At 47.2% G+C, this 12541-nt stretch overlaps 2 protein-coding genes across 2 annotated transcripts in view; both read left to right on the top strand.

The window, feature by feature from the left end:
* Positions 1 to 12541, top strand: part of Ccdc180 (coiled-coil domain containing 180) — a 64529-nt gene that overhangs the window by 6584 nt on the left and 45404 nt on the right. The window contains exons 4-9 of the mRNA XM_031376738.1: positions 1271 to 1461; positions 4763 to 4851; positions 10405 to 10508; positions 11966 to 12094; positions 12173 to 12283; positions 12402 to 12497. Of these exons, the coding sequence (XP_031232598.1) occupies positions 1271 to 1461; positions 4763 to 4851; positions 10405 to 10508; positions 11966 to 12094; positions 12173 to 12283; positions 12402 to 12497 (720 nt within the window). The remainder of the gene's footprint in view (positions 1 to 1270; positions 1462 to 4762; positions 4852 to 10404; positions 10509 to 11965; positions 12095 to 12172; positions 12284 to 12401; positions 12498 to 12541) is intronic.
* On the top strand, positions 5801 to 8717 carry LOC116095953 (probable ATP-dependent RNA helicase DDX10). Its single transcript, XM_031377296.1, is given in 5 exon segments — positions 5801 to 6787; positions 6789 to 7226; positions 7228 to 7683; positions 7685 to 7915; positions 7917 to 8717. Coding segments are annotated over 5 exon segments (2634 nt in total). The 5' UTR covers positions 5801 to 5869; the 3' UTR covers positions 8508 to 8717.

Genomic DNA, 12541 nt, shown 5'->3' on the forward strand with positions numbered 1-12541 from the left:
CTGATGATGCTGATGGTGATGATGCTGATGGTGATGATGGTGGTGGTGGTAATGATGGTGGATCTTTTTCTGTACTGGGGTTTTAAATCTCCCTTTTCTCTTGGCAGTCTCTCAGAACTCATGTCTATGGTCAGGGATATTCACACATCTCACTGGTACCCAGTGTCTGCCTCTGTAGAGGACTTGCCTTACAGTGTAAAAACCTTTCCTGGCCATGGCTACTGTAACGATTGTTATCCCTTCTTGAATGTATTTTGCAGACCAAAGAGACCTACAAGTTTCAAATCTAGTGTACTATTTATTGAAGTAGAATTTTTATTCCTCATTTGAGCCATAAATCATCCTGCCCTTATGACCTTTAGAAAGAATAAAAGAATAGAGAAACCAGAGAACTTAAATTACTCACACGATTCAGCTCCTTTATATATAAGCAAGATATTATTCTCAACCTTTTGTTATTTTCTCATGTATTTTAAAATTTGGAACCACACCCTAATTTGGGTTGTCTTTTTTTTTTTTTTTTTTTTTTTTTTTTTTTTTTGCAAAAAGGTGACTTTGTTAAATGTACTGGAAGGAAGAGCAGGTCTAACAGTATCCAAAGGTCACCTGCCTATAATTTTTAATTTATACTTTAAAATAAGGTTTATATGTATTTTGTGTGAATGAGTGTTTTGGCTGAGCATGGGTGTGCATGGTGGGGCTCTGGAAGGCAAGAAGGGAATTGTGAGCCACCTGGAGGATGCAGAAAATGGAGCTCTGCTCCTGTTTAAGAACAGCAAGTGCTCCTTGTCTTCAGCCCTGCAACTTGTGTTTTAATTGATATGTTTAATGATATACTATTGGCAAATGGTTTCCATGTCATAAGAAATTTGTGATAATTTCTGTCTTTAGTAAGCAACTACCATTCCATCACAAGACTTTTACTCAGCCAGTCTCCTGTTACTGAATGATTTCTGGTTTATTTTATTCTGTTTTTGTTTGTTTGTTTTGTTTTGTTTGTTTGTTTTGTTTTTCATTTATTTTCAGTTTCTTATGATTACAAAAATAATTGTGTACACTAAATGATTTTCATTCAAAATTCTTTACACACAACTTTCTTGAAACAACCCGTGCCTGTTAAGAGATCTTCCGCAGCAGGTGGGCACGGAGTCGGAGTACAGGGTGCCTTCTGGATGCCAGGTGCCTCCATGTCCTCCTTTGACGGGCACAGTCATCATGAAGGGCTTGGCTGCCTCAAACGTTCATAATACTCCATCTTTCCTGCACTCAGGTGCAGCTGGTTCAGTCCCTGGCAGCCACCAGGAAGCGGGCTGCAGAGCATTCGGAGACTCCAAAGAATGTCAAGACACCCATGATGAAGAAGGTGCTGTTACCTGAGGGGGAAACTATGACCCCTCGCCAGAGGAAGTGGGTGCGTAGCCTCCCCAATGACTGGGTCACAGAAAACCCAGTTCTCTATAGGTAAGTCTTGCTACCAAGCCACACTGCATTTCCCCGGTCTTCAAAGACTCAGGAAGATGTGTGCCTGGGACGAATAGAGTCTCAAGTACCTTCCCCGAAAGGGGGAGCTAGTCGTGACTGCTCGAAAGGATGTTTCTCTCCTCCCGCGGGAGTGGCCATTGGGTGTCTAAGGATGCTTCTCTCCTCCCGCGGGAGTTTCCATTGGGTGTCTAAGGCCAGTGTCTGGGTAGAGGAGCCCCACTGTCGCAGAACTTGACTTCTCAACAATAGTGAATGGCCACATTCTCTCAATGGTGGGAAGTCCACACAGAGGACAGGGTTGGGAAAGCTCCCTAGGGAGGAGTCACCGCTGAGACAGGATGCTAAGGGAGGAAGGTGGGGATGCAGCTTGTGCTCGTTTGTTTTTTGACTCCCTGGGGAAGGCTGCGGGCAGTGGGTCTAGGTCAGTGGTTCTGACCCTTGCTAGTGCTGTGACCCTTTAATGCAGTCCCTCATGTTGCGGTGACCCACCAACCATAAAATTATTCTCGTCGCTACTTCACAACTGTAATTTTGCTACTGTTATGAGTCACAATGTAAATATCTGTGTTTTCTGATGCTCTTAGGTAACCCTTGCAAGAGGGTCATTTGACCCCCAAAGGGGTTGTAACCCACAGGTTGAGAACTTAGAGGGAGAAAGGGCTAGAGCAGAGGCTGGGAGAGGCTTTGCAAGCCAGTCTTAGCATTGAACTTTGAATTGATTTGAATATCTGAAGTCCCTTTGGCAAGTCTATGCAGTTAGAGGTAGAATTCTGTACTGAATGCATCTTGCCCCCCCACCCTTTTTTTTTTTTTTTTTTGGTTAGGAGATTTTTAATTACTGCTTCTATTTCACTAGGAGTTATAGGCCTATTTAAATTGTTTATTTCATCTTGATTTAACTTTGGTAGGTTGCCTGCATCAAGAAATACATCCATTTCCCCGTTTAGCGGTATGCAGATTTTAAAAGCAGCCCTATGATTCTCTGAGTTTCCTTGGTAACTTTCATAATGTCCCCACTCCTCTCTGATTTTCTTTTCTTTTTTCTTTCTTTCTTTCTTTTTTCTTTTTTGGTTTTTCGAGACAAGGTTTCTCTGTGTAGCTCTGGCTGTCCTGGAACTCACTCTGTAGACCAGGCTGGCCTCGAACTCAGAAATCCGCCTGCCTCTGCCTCCCAAGTGCTGGGCGGCCTCTCTGATTTTCTTAACTTCCCCATCAAGTCCTCAACCATCAACCCCAGGGCCTTTTGCCTGCTTACTTCCTGCCTTCAGCCTGTGTCCACCTGAAAGGCCTCCGTCTCAGCAGTAGGCCCTGTGCCTTGTCCACCCCAGCTGCTTTTGCTGAGTTCTCCGGGGCACTTCTGTCAACTCTGGCTCTGTCGCTGACTATTTCTGCCTCTCTCTCTGAGCCAGAGCTCTTGTGCCTTCTTGGGCCATTGGGAGGTTCCTCCAGGGTTGGCAGAGGCCTCACTAAGACGGCTGCCGGAGCTACAGGGTCCATCTTCCTCAAGGCCCATGAGCAAGTGCTTAAGAATTCCACGCAGAATAGTCAAAGGACAGAAAACCTATCCGTTCACTCCCCTCAGGTTGGAGAGGCCAGCCCACAGCGTGTATGGGTTGGGCTGGGGGTGGGAGCGGCCGGGGGGGTGGTGCAGTTAGCTCTTCACTCTACAAACCAACTCCTCAAATCCTGGGGGACAAGTGGCTGAGAAATCGGAGCTGACAGTGGCCCTCATTGTCCTGTGGGCTCCTGCAGAGCTGCTTTGGGTCCAGGACATTTGAAATATCAATGTCTGAAAGAGCCTCCCCATTCTGCAATGGCTGTCTGGCCCCATCAGCTGCAGTCCAGACCCTTTCGTTGTCTTCTCCCACCCATGGGACAGTGTGATGACTCATAAGAGAATGGATGACAGATACTGCTTGCTTAGGGCCTCTGGGAACTCTAGGGCACTCTGGGCTTCTCCGGTGCTTGCCTCATAGATGGGGCACCTGTAGACTTTATCCTAGAGTTGATGCCACGGTCTTTCCTCCCAGGTCTCTCCATGAGTTAGCTTACTGAGAGATCTCAGTCCACTCCAACTGGATCCAAACCCGATGAGCCTTGGCATCATGGAGTGACTCTGAGCGTCCAGCTCTGCTGAGATAATGACCCCTTTACATCCTCTTTACAGAAAATGGGCTTACTCCAGCTGCCTCATAGGAAAATGTCTTGGGTACAGTTGTAGAGGGTTAGAGTCTATGGTGGAGACCATGGCCGTGGGCAGGCATGGAGCAGAATCTGAGGGCTTACATCAGGACCATACGCATAAGGCAGAAAGAGGGAAAGGGAGGGGGAGGAGGATAGGAGGGGAAGGGGAACGGGGAGAGAAGAGCTAACTGGGCATGGCATGGGCTTTTGAAACCTCTGCACTTACCCCTCAGTGATATGCTTCTTCCAACAAGGTCACACCTCTTAATACTTCTGTCTTAGTTAGGTTTTTATTTCTGTGAAGAGACGCCATGACCAAGGCAACTCTTATAAAAGAAAGTATTTAACTGGGGACTCACTTCAAGTTTCAGAGTGGTAGTCCGTTACCATCGTGGTGGGAAGCATGGCACTGTGCAGGCAGACATGGTGCAGGAGAAGGAGCTGAGAGTTCTACATCTCAATTGGCAGGCAGCAAGAAGTGAGAGAGAGAGACTAGCCAGGCTTGAGCAACTGAGACCTCAAAGCCCACCCCAAGTGACACACTTCCTCCAACAAAGCCATACCTACTCCAACAAGGCTACACCTATTCCAACAAGGCCATCCCTCCTACAAGTGCCACTCCCTACGGACCAAGAATTCAAACCCATGAGTCTGTGGGGGCCATACCTATTCCAACCACCACACCTTCCCAAAAAGTAAACCAAACATTCAAATACACAAGCCTGTGGCAGCCATTCTTATTCAGCCTACCACAGAGGGTCTGCTGAAGGACCAAATAAGGGTGCCTGCTGAGAACTTGATTCTTTGTCGGGCTGTCCACCCATCATGATCCTTAGTTTCCATTTGGAAATGGTTCCATCCCCAGACCCATACTGGCCAGTCAAGGAATTTGCAGCTGTGTCTGGAGCAGGGACCTGACTCTCTATCCAGGTACCCTCAGAGGCTAAGCCTGGAGACACAGCAACATTGGTTGGGAGCCTGGGACATTGCCTCCAAGGCTCTCTGGAGTAGGAGGAGAGCCTGAGCAGTGGCCCGTGCCTGTGGTGTCCTGGTGGGTGTGGGAGCAAGCCTTACTCTTCTCTACTTGTTTCCTTAGGGAAAAGGAAGAGGCCAGGAAGGAGAGGGAGCGTCTGACGGATGACATGATTGCTTCCCAAGAGGTGCAAGGCCTCATGGACAACATAGGTGAACCTCTTGCCCTTCAGTTCCAAGGGCAGGCCTGCCCCAGGCAGGAAACTCTTCAGATGGCAATGTCTTCTGTGGCTCCTCCTCGGAGGCTCTTGCCGCCCTCACTGGGGTCTTCTGCTCTCAGTTTCCCAAAGGATGCCTCTTGAGTGGCTACTGCACTGTGGGCAACTCCTAGGAAGGGTGGAAGGATGGAGCTTGCTTGCTACCTTGTGCGATTTGGCCCTTGTACTTTTCAAGCCACACCTCCTCCCCACTGCATGTCCCAGTTTCACATTATCCCCGTGTGGGCGCTCTTGCCCTTGTCCTTACGGTTAAAAAGTGACACAGTATAGAAAAACAGAAGGCATGACTGCCAGTCAGCAGGACTGCCTTTCTCTTGCTGAGAGCCCCAGGGTGGCAGCCAGCTTCCAGCCTTGGGTAAAGCAGAGCAGAGGACGGGGAGGGGCGCAGGCTCAGGGCTGAGGGTTCAGCTTCACACCTGCTCCACAACACGCCGCCCCACCCGCCAACCCCTGTGACTTAGTTTTTTAACACCAAAACGGATTGCGTGGGCCTGGCTCTCTGCTTCTGCTCTTGGGGTATTCCGGCACCATTGCACGGGGTGGGTTAGCAGGATCTCCGTCCGGCTGTGAGTGAGACAGGGGGAGGGGGAGAGTGGGGGCGTGTTCTTTGAGATGTGTTACAGAATAGACAGTATTCAGTGAAACAGCTCTTTTATTCAAGGTGAACAGGGCTATATAAACCTTGGAAGTGGGTAGGGGTTGGGGTGAGTGTACCTCATTGTCAGGGCTGAGGTGCCAGGAATGCTTCATTTACCTCATGAAAAAGAATTCCAGTCCGCTCATTGACTGTCGTCATTAATGCGTGCCCATCTTCCCAGCTTGGGGGCGGGTTCCCGGCCTTGCGCGTGCGCCCCTGCGCCCTCTCCAAACGCTGGTTTCGCATCTTCCGTGCTGCCTCTAAGGAGAGTGGTGTCTCGGGTCTAGCGGCGTCGTGGGTCCTGGCAGCCCCAGCCATGGGCAAAACGGTTGGTTCTCTGGGTCAGGGAACCCGACCCGACCCGGTGCGGAGCTTCAATCGCTGGAAGAAGAAACACAGCCACAGGCAGCACCAAAAGAAGGAGAGGAGGAAGCAACTAAAGAAGCCGGAATGGCAGGTCGAGCGCGAGGGGATCAGCCGCCTCGTGCAAAACTACGAGAAGATAAATGTAAATGAAATTACAAGATTTTCAGATTTCCCTTTGTCCAAAAAAACATTGAAAGATTTGCAAGAAGCCCAGTACCGCTTGGTAACAGAGATACAAAAGCAGACCATAGGGTTGGCTTTGCAAGGTAAAGATGTGCTTGGAGCTGCCAAAACTGGATCTGGCAAGACGTTAGCTTTTCTTGTTCCAGTGTTGGAAGCCTTATATCGCCTGCAGTGGACTTCAACAGATGGCTTGGGAGTTCTGATAATATCACCGACTTGAGAACTAGCCTATCAGACATTTGAGGTTTTACGCAAAGTAGGGAAGAATCATGATTTTTCAGCCGGTCTCGTCATTGGTGGAAAGGATCTGAAACATGAAGCTGAGAGGATCAACAACATAAGCAGACTCGTTTGCACACCGGGTCGACTTCTTCAACACGTGGATGAAACAATATGTTTTCATGCCACTAATCTAAAGATGTTAGTTCTTGATGAGGCAGATAGAATCTTGGATATGGGCTTTGCTGATACCATGAATGCTATTATTGAAAATCTTCCCAAGAAACGCCAGACTTTACTGTTCTCAACCACACAGACCAAATCTGTAAAGGACCTTGCGCACTTGAGTTTGAAAGACCCTGAGTATGTCTGGGTTCATGAGAAAGCAAAATACAGCACCCCTGTTACATTGGAACAGAACTATATAATTTGTGAGCTGCACCAAAAAATAAGTGTGCTGTTTTCCTTTTTTGCGAAGCCACCTACAGAAGAAGAGTATTGTGTTTTTCTCCAGTTGCAAAGAGGTTCAGTACCTGTACAGGGTGTTCTGCCGGCTGCGCCCAGGGATCTCTATTCTTGCTCTCCATGGCCGGCAACAGCACATGAGAAGAATGGAAGTCTACAATGAATTTGTCCGAAAGAGGGCTGCAGTACTTTTTGCTACTGATATTGCAGCCAGGGGACTGGATTTTCCAGCTGTGAATTGGGTCCTTCAGTTTGATTGTCCAGAGGATGCCAACACATATATTCACAGAGCTGGTAGAACTGCCAGGTACAAAGAGGATGAAGAAGCGTTATTAATTTTACTACCCTCAGAAGAACAAGGGATGGTGCAGCAGCTTCTCCAGAAGAAAGTACCTGTGAAGGAGATCAAAATCAATCCAGAAAAACTTATTGATGTTCAGAAAAAAATTAGAATCAATTTTAGCTCAAGATCAAGATTTAAAGGAAAGAGCTCAAAGGTGTTTTGTCTCCTACATACGTTCAGTATATCTTATGAAGGATAAAGAAGTATTTAATGTCAGCAAGTTACCTATTACTGAATATGCACTGTCTCTTGGTCTTGCTGTGGCACCACGGATAAGATTTCTTCAGAAAATGGAGAAACAGCCCTCCAAAGAATTGGTAGAGAATCAAGTCACTGAAGCAGTTCATCCCAGGGCTCCTTCCCTCACCAATGATGAAGTAGAAGAATTTCGAGCTTATTTCAGTGACAAAATGTCCATCCTTCACAAAAGTGGGGAAAGACTAGAAGAGATGGAACACAGATTGGCTAGTGGTGAAAGTGACGAAGAACAACAGGATGAAGAGACGGAAGATGAAGAAATGGAAGATCATCTGAGAAAAGCAAGAGAGCCTCACAACTGAATCTGTTCTCAATATTGAGGAGGCACAGAAGGTCAAAGAAGTTCCCGTGCAGTTCTTAGACAGAGATGATGATGATGATGAAGATGGGCCTGATTCTGACTTCCTCACAGTGAAGCGGTGTGATGTGTTCGGGTTGGATCTTAAAGAGAATGAAGCACTGGAGAAAAAAGAACCTTCTAAGTCCAGTGTCAAGAAAAAATTAACCAAAGTTGCAGAAGCAAAAAGAAGTAATGAAATGAAATTTTAAAGTGAACAAGAAAATAACATTTACTGATGAAGGGGAGTTAGTTCAGCAGTGGCCACAGATTCAGAAATGTGCTACAAACGCTGTGGAGGAAGAAGATGACACTGGTGGTATTAACCTAGACAAAGCAAAGGAAAGGCTTCAGGAAGAGGACAAATTTGACAAAGAAGAATACAGGAAGAAAATTAAGGCAAAGCACCGGGAAAGACGCCTAAAAGAAAGAGAGGCCAGAAGAGAAGCCAGCAGAAGACAAGCAAAGGCCAAAGATGAAGAGGAAGCCTTTCTGGACTGGAGTGATGAAGATGATGGTGGGTTTGATCCAAGCACACTTCCAGATCCAGATAAGCACAGAAGTTCTGAAGAGTCGGAAAGTGAAGATACAAACCATAAGAAAAGTGACACCAAGAAGAAGCAGGAAACAAGGAAGAGAAACAACACTGAAGACGATGATACAAGACCAAGAAGTCGTCATGGAAAGAAGGCCAAGTGGGAAACGTTAGAACCTTTGGATACAGGCCTGTCTTTAGCAGAGGATGAAGAGCTGGTGTTACATCTCCTCAAAAGTCAAAACTAAACATTCTCTGTGCCTTTGTGTACTTTGATATCTTTGGACATTACTGTGTGGGCAAGAAGTTGAAAACAGCTTTGAGTTTTGAAATATCAAGGAACATACTCAGAATAAGGACGTATTGTATACTGTTAGAATTTATATATAGGCTCTTATTCCCCATCATTGGAAATGCTTGTTTTGTTTATTTCCACAGTGCTAAAGATTAAACCAAGGCCTTGATTATGGTAGATAAGAGCTCTAGTCCTGAGCTGTGTACCTAGGTCCTACTTGTTTGTTTTACAGGCAAGGTTCTGTTGTTCATTTATTGTTAAGTATACATAATAATTTTATGTATATTTCATTATCGCCAAAGAAAGATTATAAGGGACTAGCTCTGACAAAGAATGAGTATTTTTTAATTGAGTTCATAAAAAAATAAACATATTTCTTATTAAACAAAAAAGAAAAGAAAAAGAATTCCAGGTGCTTATACCTGGAATTCTTTTTATACCATGAGGCTAGATAACTAACTACCTCAAAGGTGGTGGAGGTGGGCAGATTGTAGGGCTAACCCTGGGGGCACGCAGGCCTAGAACAGGGAGGGATCAATCCTTGCTCCTGCCAGTCTCAGGATGAGATTTTCGGGGTTTGGAGACATCTCGACCTCATTCTTGGTCCAGACCCATCCATCTGTCCAACCCTCCCTCCCCCCACACACCATTCCACTCACCCCAGATCAGAGTGTGTACCCTACAGAAGGCTATTAACAGCACCAGTCTCTTGAATTGATCCTTGGATGCAATAGAGTCAGGACACTGCTGCCATGTGATAAGAGAACTCTAGTGTTGACTAATATTGCCACAAATGGTCTCTTTCTGGTTCAAATGCTTGCCCTTTTCTTCCTTTCTCTCTCTCTCTCTCTCTCTCTCTCTCTCTCTCTCTCTCTCTCTCTCTCTCTCTCTCTCCCTCTCTTTCTTTCTTTCTTTCTTTTTTTTCTTTTGAGATAGGGTCTCTTTGTTGTGTAGCCTTGGCTGTCCTGGAACTTCCTATGTAGACCAGGCTGCCCTCAAACTCACAGAGATCACTTCTTGCCTCTGCCTCCCCAACACTGAGATTCAAAGTGCTCATCACTAGTCCTGGCTTTTATATCATAATATAATGGCTTTTAAATAAGGTAATATTCAACTTCACAGTGGCTCAAGAGTATACTCAGAAACTATTATTACCCTTTTTCACGTTCAATACAGATTCCTGCGCAGATAGCCAACATTTTGACACAAAACAGGCTTTGTGTTGTATGATTTTTGCTCAGTTGTAGACAAATATAAGTATTCTGGGCACATTTAAGACAAGCTGGACTAAGCTTTGGCTCTCAGTAGATTAAGTGTAATTAAATATATTTTCAGCTTATAGTACTTTCTATTTATAATGATTTCATCAGACCGGGACTCCTTTGATTTAAAAAAAAAAAAAGCACCTGTATGTGTATTTGAATCTATAAACATTTTTTTTTTTTATGAATTTTTACTAAGTAGCCGAGGCTGGTCTCAAGCTTCAGCTGTTTTTGCATTAGCCTGACTTTTTGGTGCTGTGATGAAACTGTTTTGAAGAACACCATAAACACTGGGAATTTTGCCCTGTAGTTGTCTGCTTACTCTGCTGTGGCACAGAGGGTTGAAGCTGTGAGCTAAGCTCTCCCCGCCTCAGTCCCTTGCCTGTGAGTCGGAACCTTGGTCCCCACAGTGCTCGGACGGGTTCATTTGCATCTTTTCTCATAATTCTCAAGTTTCTGCCCCTGCTAGCCTGGCTTTGGGGTCCGCCTCTGAACTCAAGACCGAGTGAAGAAGCTCTCTGTCGTACTGAGCCCTGGGAGCACTGTGCCTTCCCTGCAGGCTCATCAGCTTTGTCCTGTGCCCCGCAGTTCCCGAGAGGATGAGCGACCTCCAGGAACAAGAAGATTTCAAGAAGAGGAAGTACCTGAGCGCACTGGCCAGCTTTCAGGAGGAGTTGGAGCAGATTGGGGTGGTGAGACCCTGCTCCCCTCTCCTCCGTTCTTGCAGCATCCCTGGGGGGAGGGGTGTGCGTTCACTGTTCCCAGCCTCCCTTCTCCTCCCGGTGTCCTTGATGTCCTCTGTGTCTCACCAAAACATAGACAGATGGAGTCACAGGGAAGAGGGGCATGTTCAAGGGCTTGTTGGAAGAACGGCATACTCTCGTAGGCTCCCATAATTTACAGAAAATCCCTGTAAGTTAAAAGCTGCTTCCTCAGCATGCAGAAAGGCCCAGAGTATTGCCAGGATAGGTTTGAAAGGGGTGAAGTCAAACCTCACTTGGGTCTGGCTCCAACTCACTGCCAGTCCTGCTGATAGAGGAGCAGAAGTATCCACGTGTCCCAGTGTCTGAGAACATGGGGAACATTTCTCACTCAAACCACCACAGACTCTTCCATACTTCCCCATCCTTGGCTCCTCTTCCTCTCTAGACTATCTGTTCATCTCTAACCACACGATGGGGGCCTGGAAGGTTTCTAAAGGAGACCAAGTTATGCACAACTGAAACGAGGACATGAGTGCTCCTCTGTATGGCTGGGGAGAAGGTTTTTAATTGTCGGTATGAGGGAGAGCACAGCCTGAGGCATCTGGAGTGGTCCACACTGAACAGGGCTATGAGAGGAGAGGTGGGGGAGAGCGAGGAGGAGAGAGGACCAAGAGCCAAGAGCAGGAGCCAGGAGAACCAAGAAAAGGACCAAGAGGGCACGTGGCTGAAATTGCAGGGTTATATAAGAAAGAGAAGCTGAGGGAGGGGGAGGGGAGGGGAGGGAAGGGGAGGAGAAGGAAGAAGAGGGGAGGAGAGGGAAGGAGAGAGAAGGGGAGGGGAAGGAGAGAGGAAGGAAAGGGAGGAGAGAAGAGGGGAGGGGAAGGAAAGGGAAGGGAGGGGAGGGAAAAAGGGAAAGGAGGGGAGAGAAGGAGAGAGGAGGGGAGGAATAGGGAGGGAAAGGGAGGGAAGTTTAGGATGGGGGTGTGATAAGAAGTGTCGTGAGGTACTGATTGAGTCTTGAAGCCAAGCAGACACTTTGGTATGTAGATAGGCACCTCAGCCATTTGTCCTGAGTTTCTTTGGGACCTGTCAGGCTAGACTCAATGTCAGCTCCTCCTTGAGCTGCAGAGGGGAGACTCAAGTAGTACCAGGCATCACCCGGGCACTGTAGCTGGTATCAGCCATCACCCAGGCACTGTAGCTAGTACTAGGCATCACCCGGGCACTGTAGCTGGTATCAGCCATCACCCAGGCACTGTGCCTGGTATGCTGCAAGGCGCCCTGGTCCTCTCTGGGTGTGAGTTCATCATCAATTCTCAGCTCCCCAGGTTTAGATAATGATCTCTCTTGAGACAGGATGAGGCCTGGTATCTCCCCCACTAGGTAGGGCTGCCTCCCATCTGGGGTGTAGCTGCCCTAACCCTCAACCTCCTGGCCTGTCACAGGAGATGGAACCTCTCATCCTGGAGAAAGGGGATCTTCTTTTGAGAAAGATATCAAAGTCTGATGAGGATGTTGACAAGCTCTTCAAGAAAGTGGAAATGGAACCGGACCTCGAAAACTACACTATTGAAGTAGGGACTCCCTGGTGACTACACCTGCTCCCCCTACCTCTCCAAGAACTCCTGGCCTGATCCAGTTCCCCTTTGCAGACCCTGTTGGAACTGTGGGAAAAGGTGGCTGAAAGATTCATGCAGCAGAAGCAGGAGATTAAGGAGCTGGATGAGGAGCTGTTGGCCCTGGAGGTCTCTCGAGCTGACAAGGCACGTTGGCTGCAAATGAGCTCGTGGGTGGCTTTGTCCAGAAGGGTTTGTGGGCATCCTTCTTTTTCCTGCTGGTGGTCTGGAAACGGAGAGTGACTCACAGCCTTCTCCTCTCCAGCTAAAGGAAGTGCTGAAGAGATATGTCGGCATCATAGAGAAAACCTCCTATATCCTGCAGCCTGATATATATAGGCTGATAGATAAAGAAGCCATGGTGAGTAGTGTTCTATGGTAGCGGGGAGTATGACCCAGGGTATC

The sequence above is a fragment of the Mastomys coucha genome, unplaced genomic scaffold (genome assembly GCF_008632895.1).
Source record: "Mastomys coucha isolate ucsf_1 unplaced genomic scaffold, UCSF_Mcou_1 pScaffold18, whole genome shotgun sequence".
NCBI lineage: Eukaryota > Metazoa > Chordata > Mammalia > Rodentia > Muridae > Mastomys > Mastomys coucha.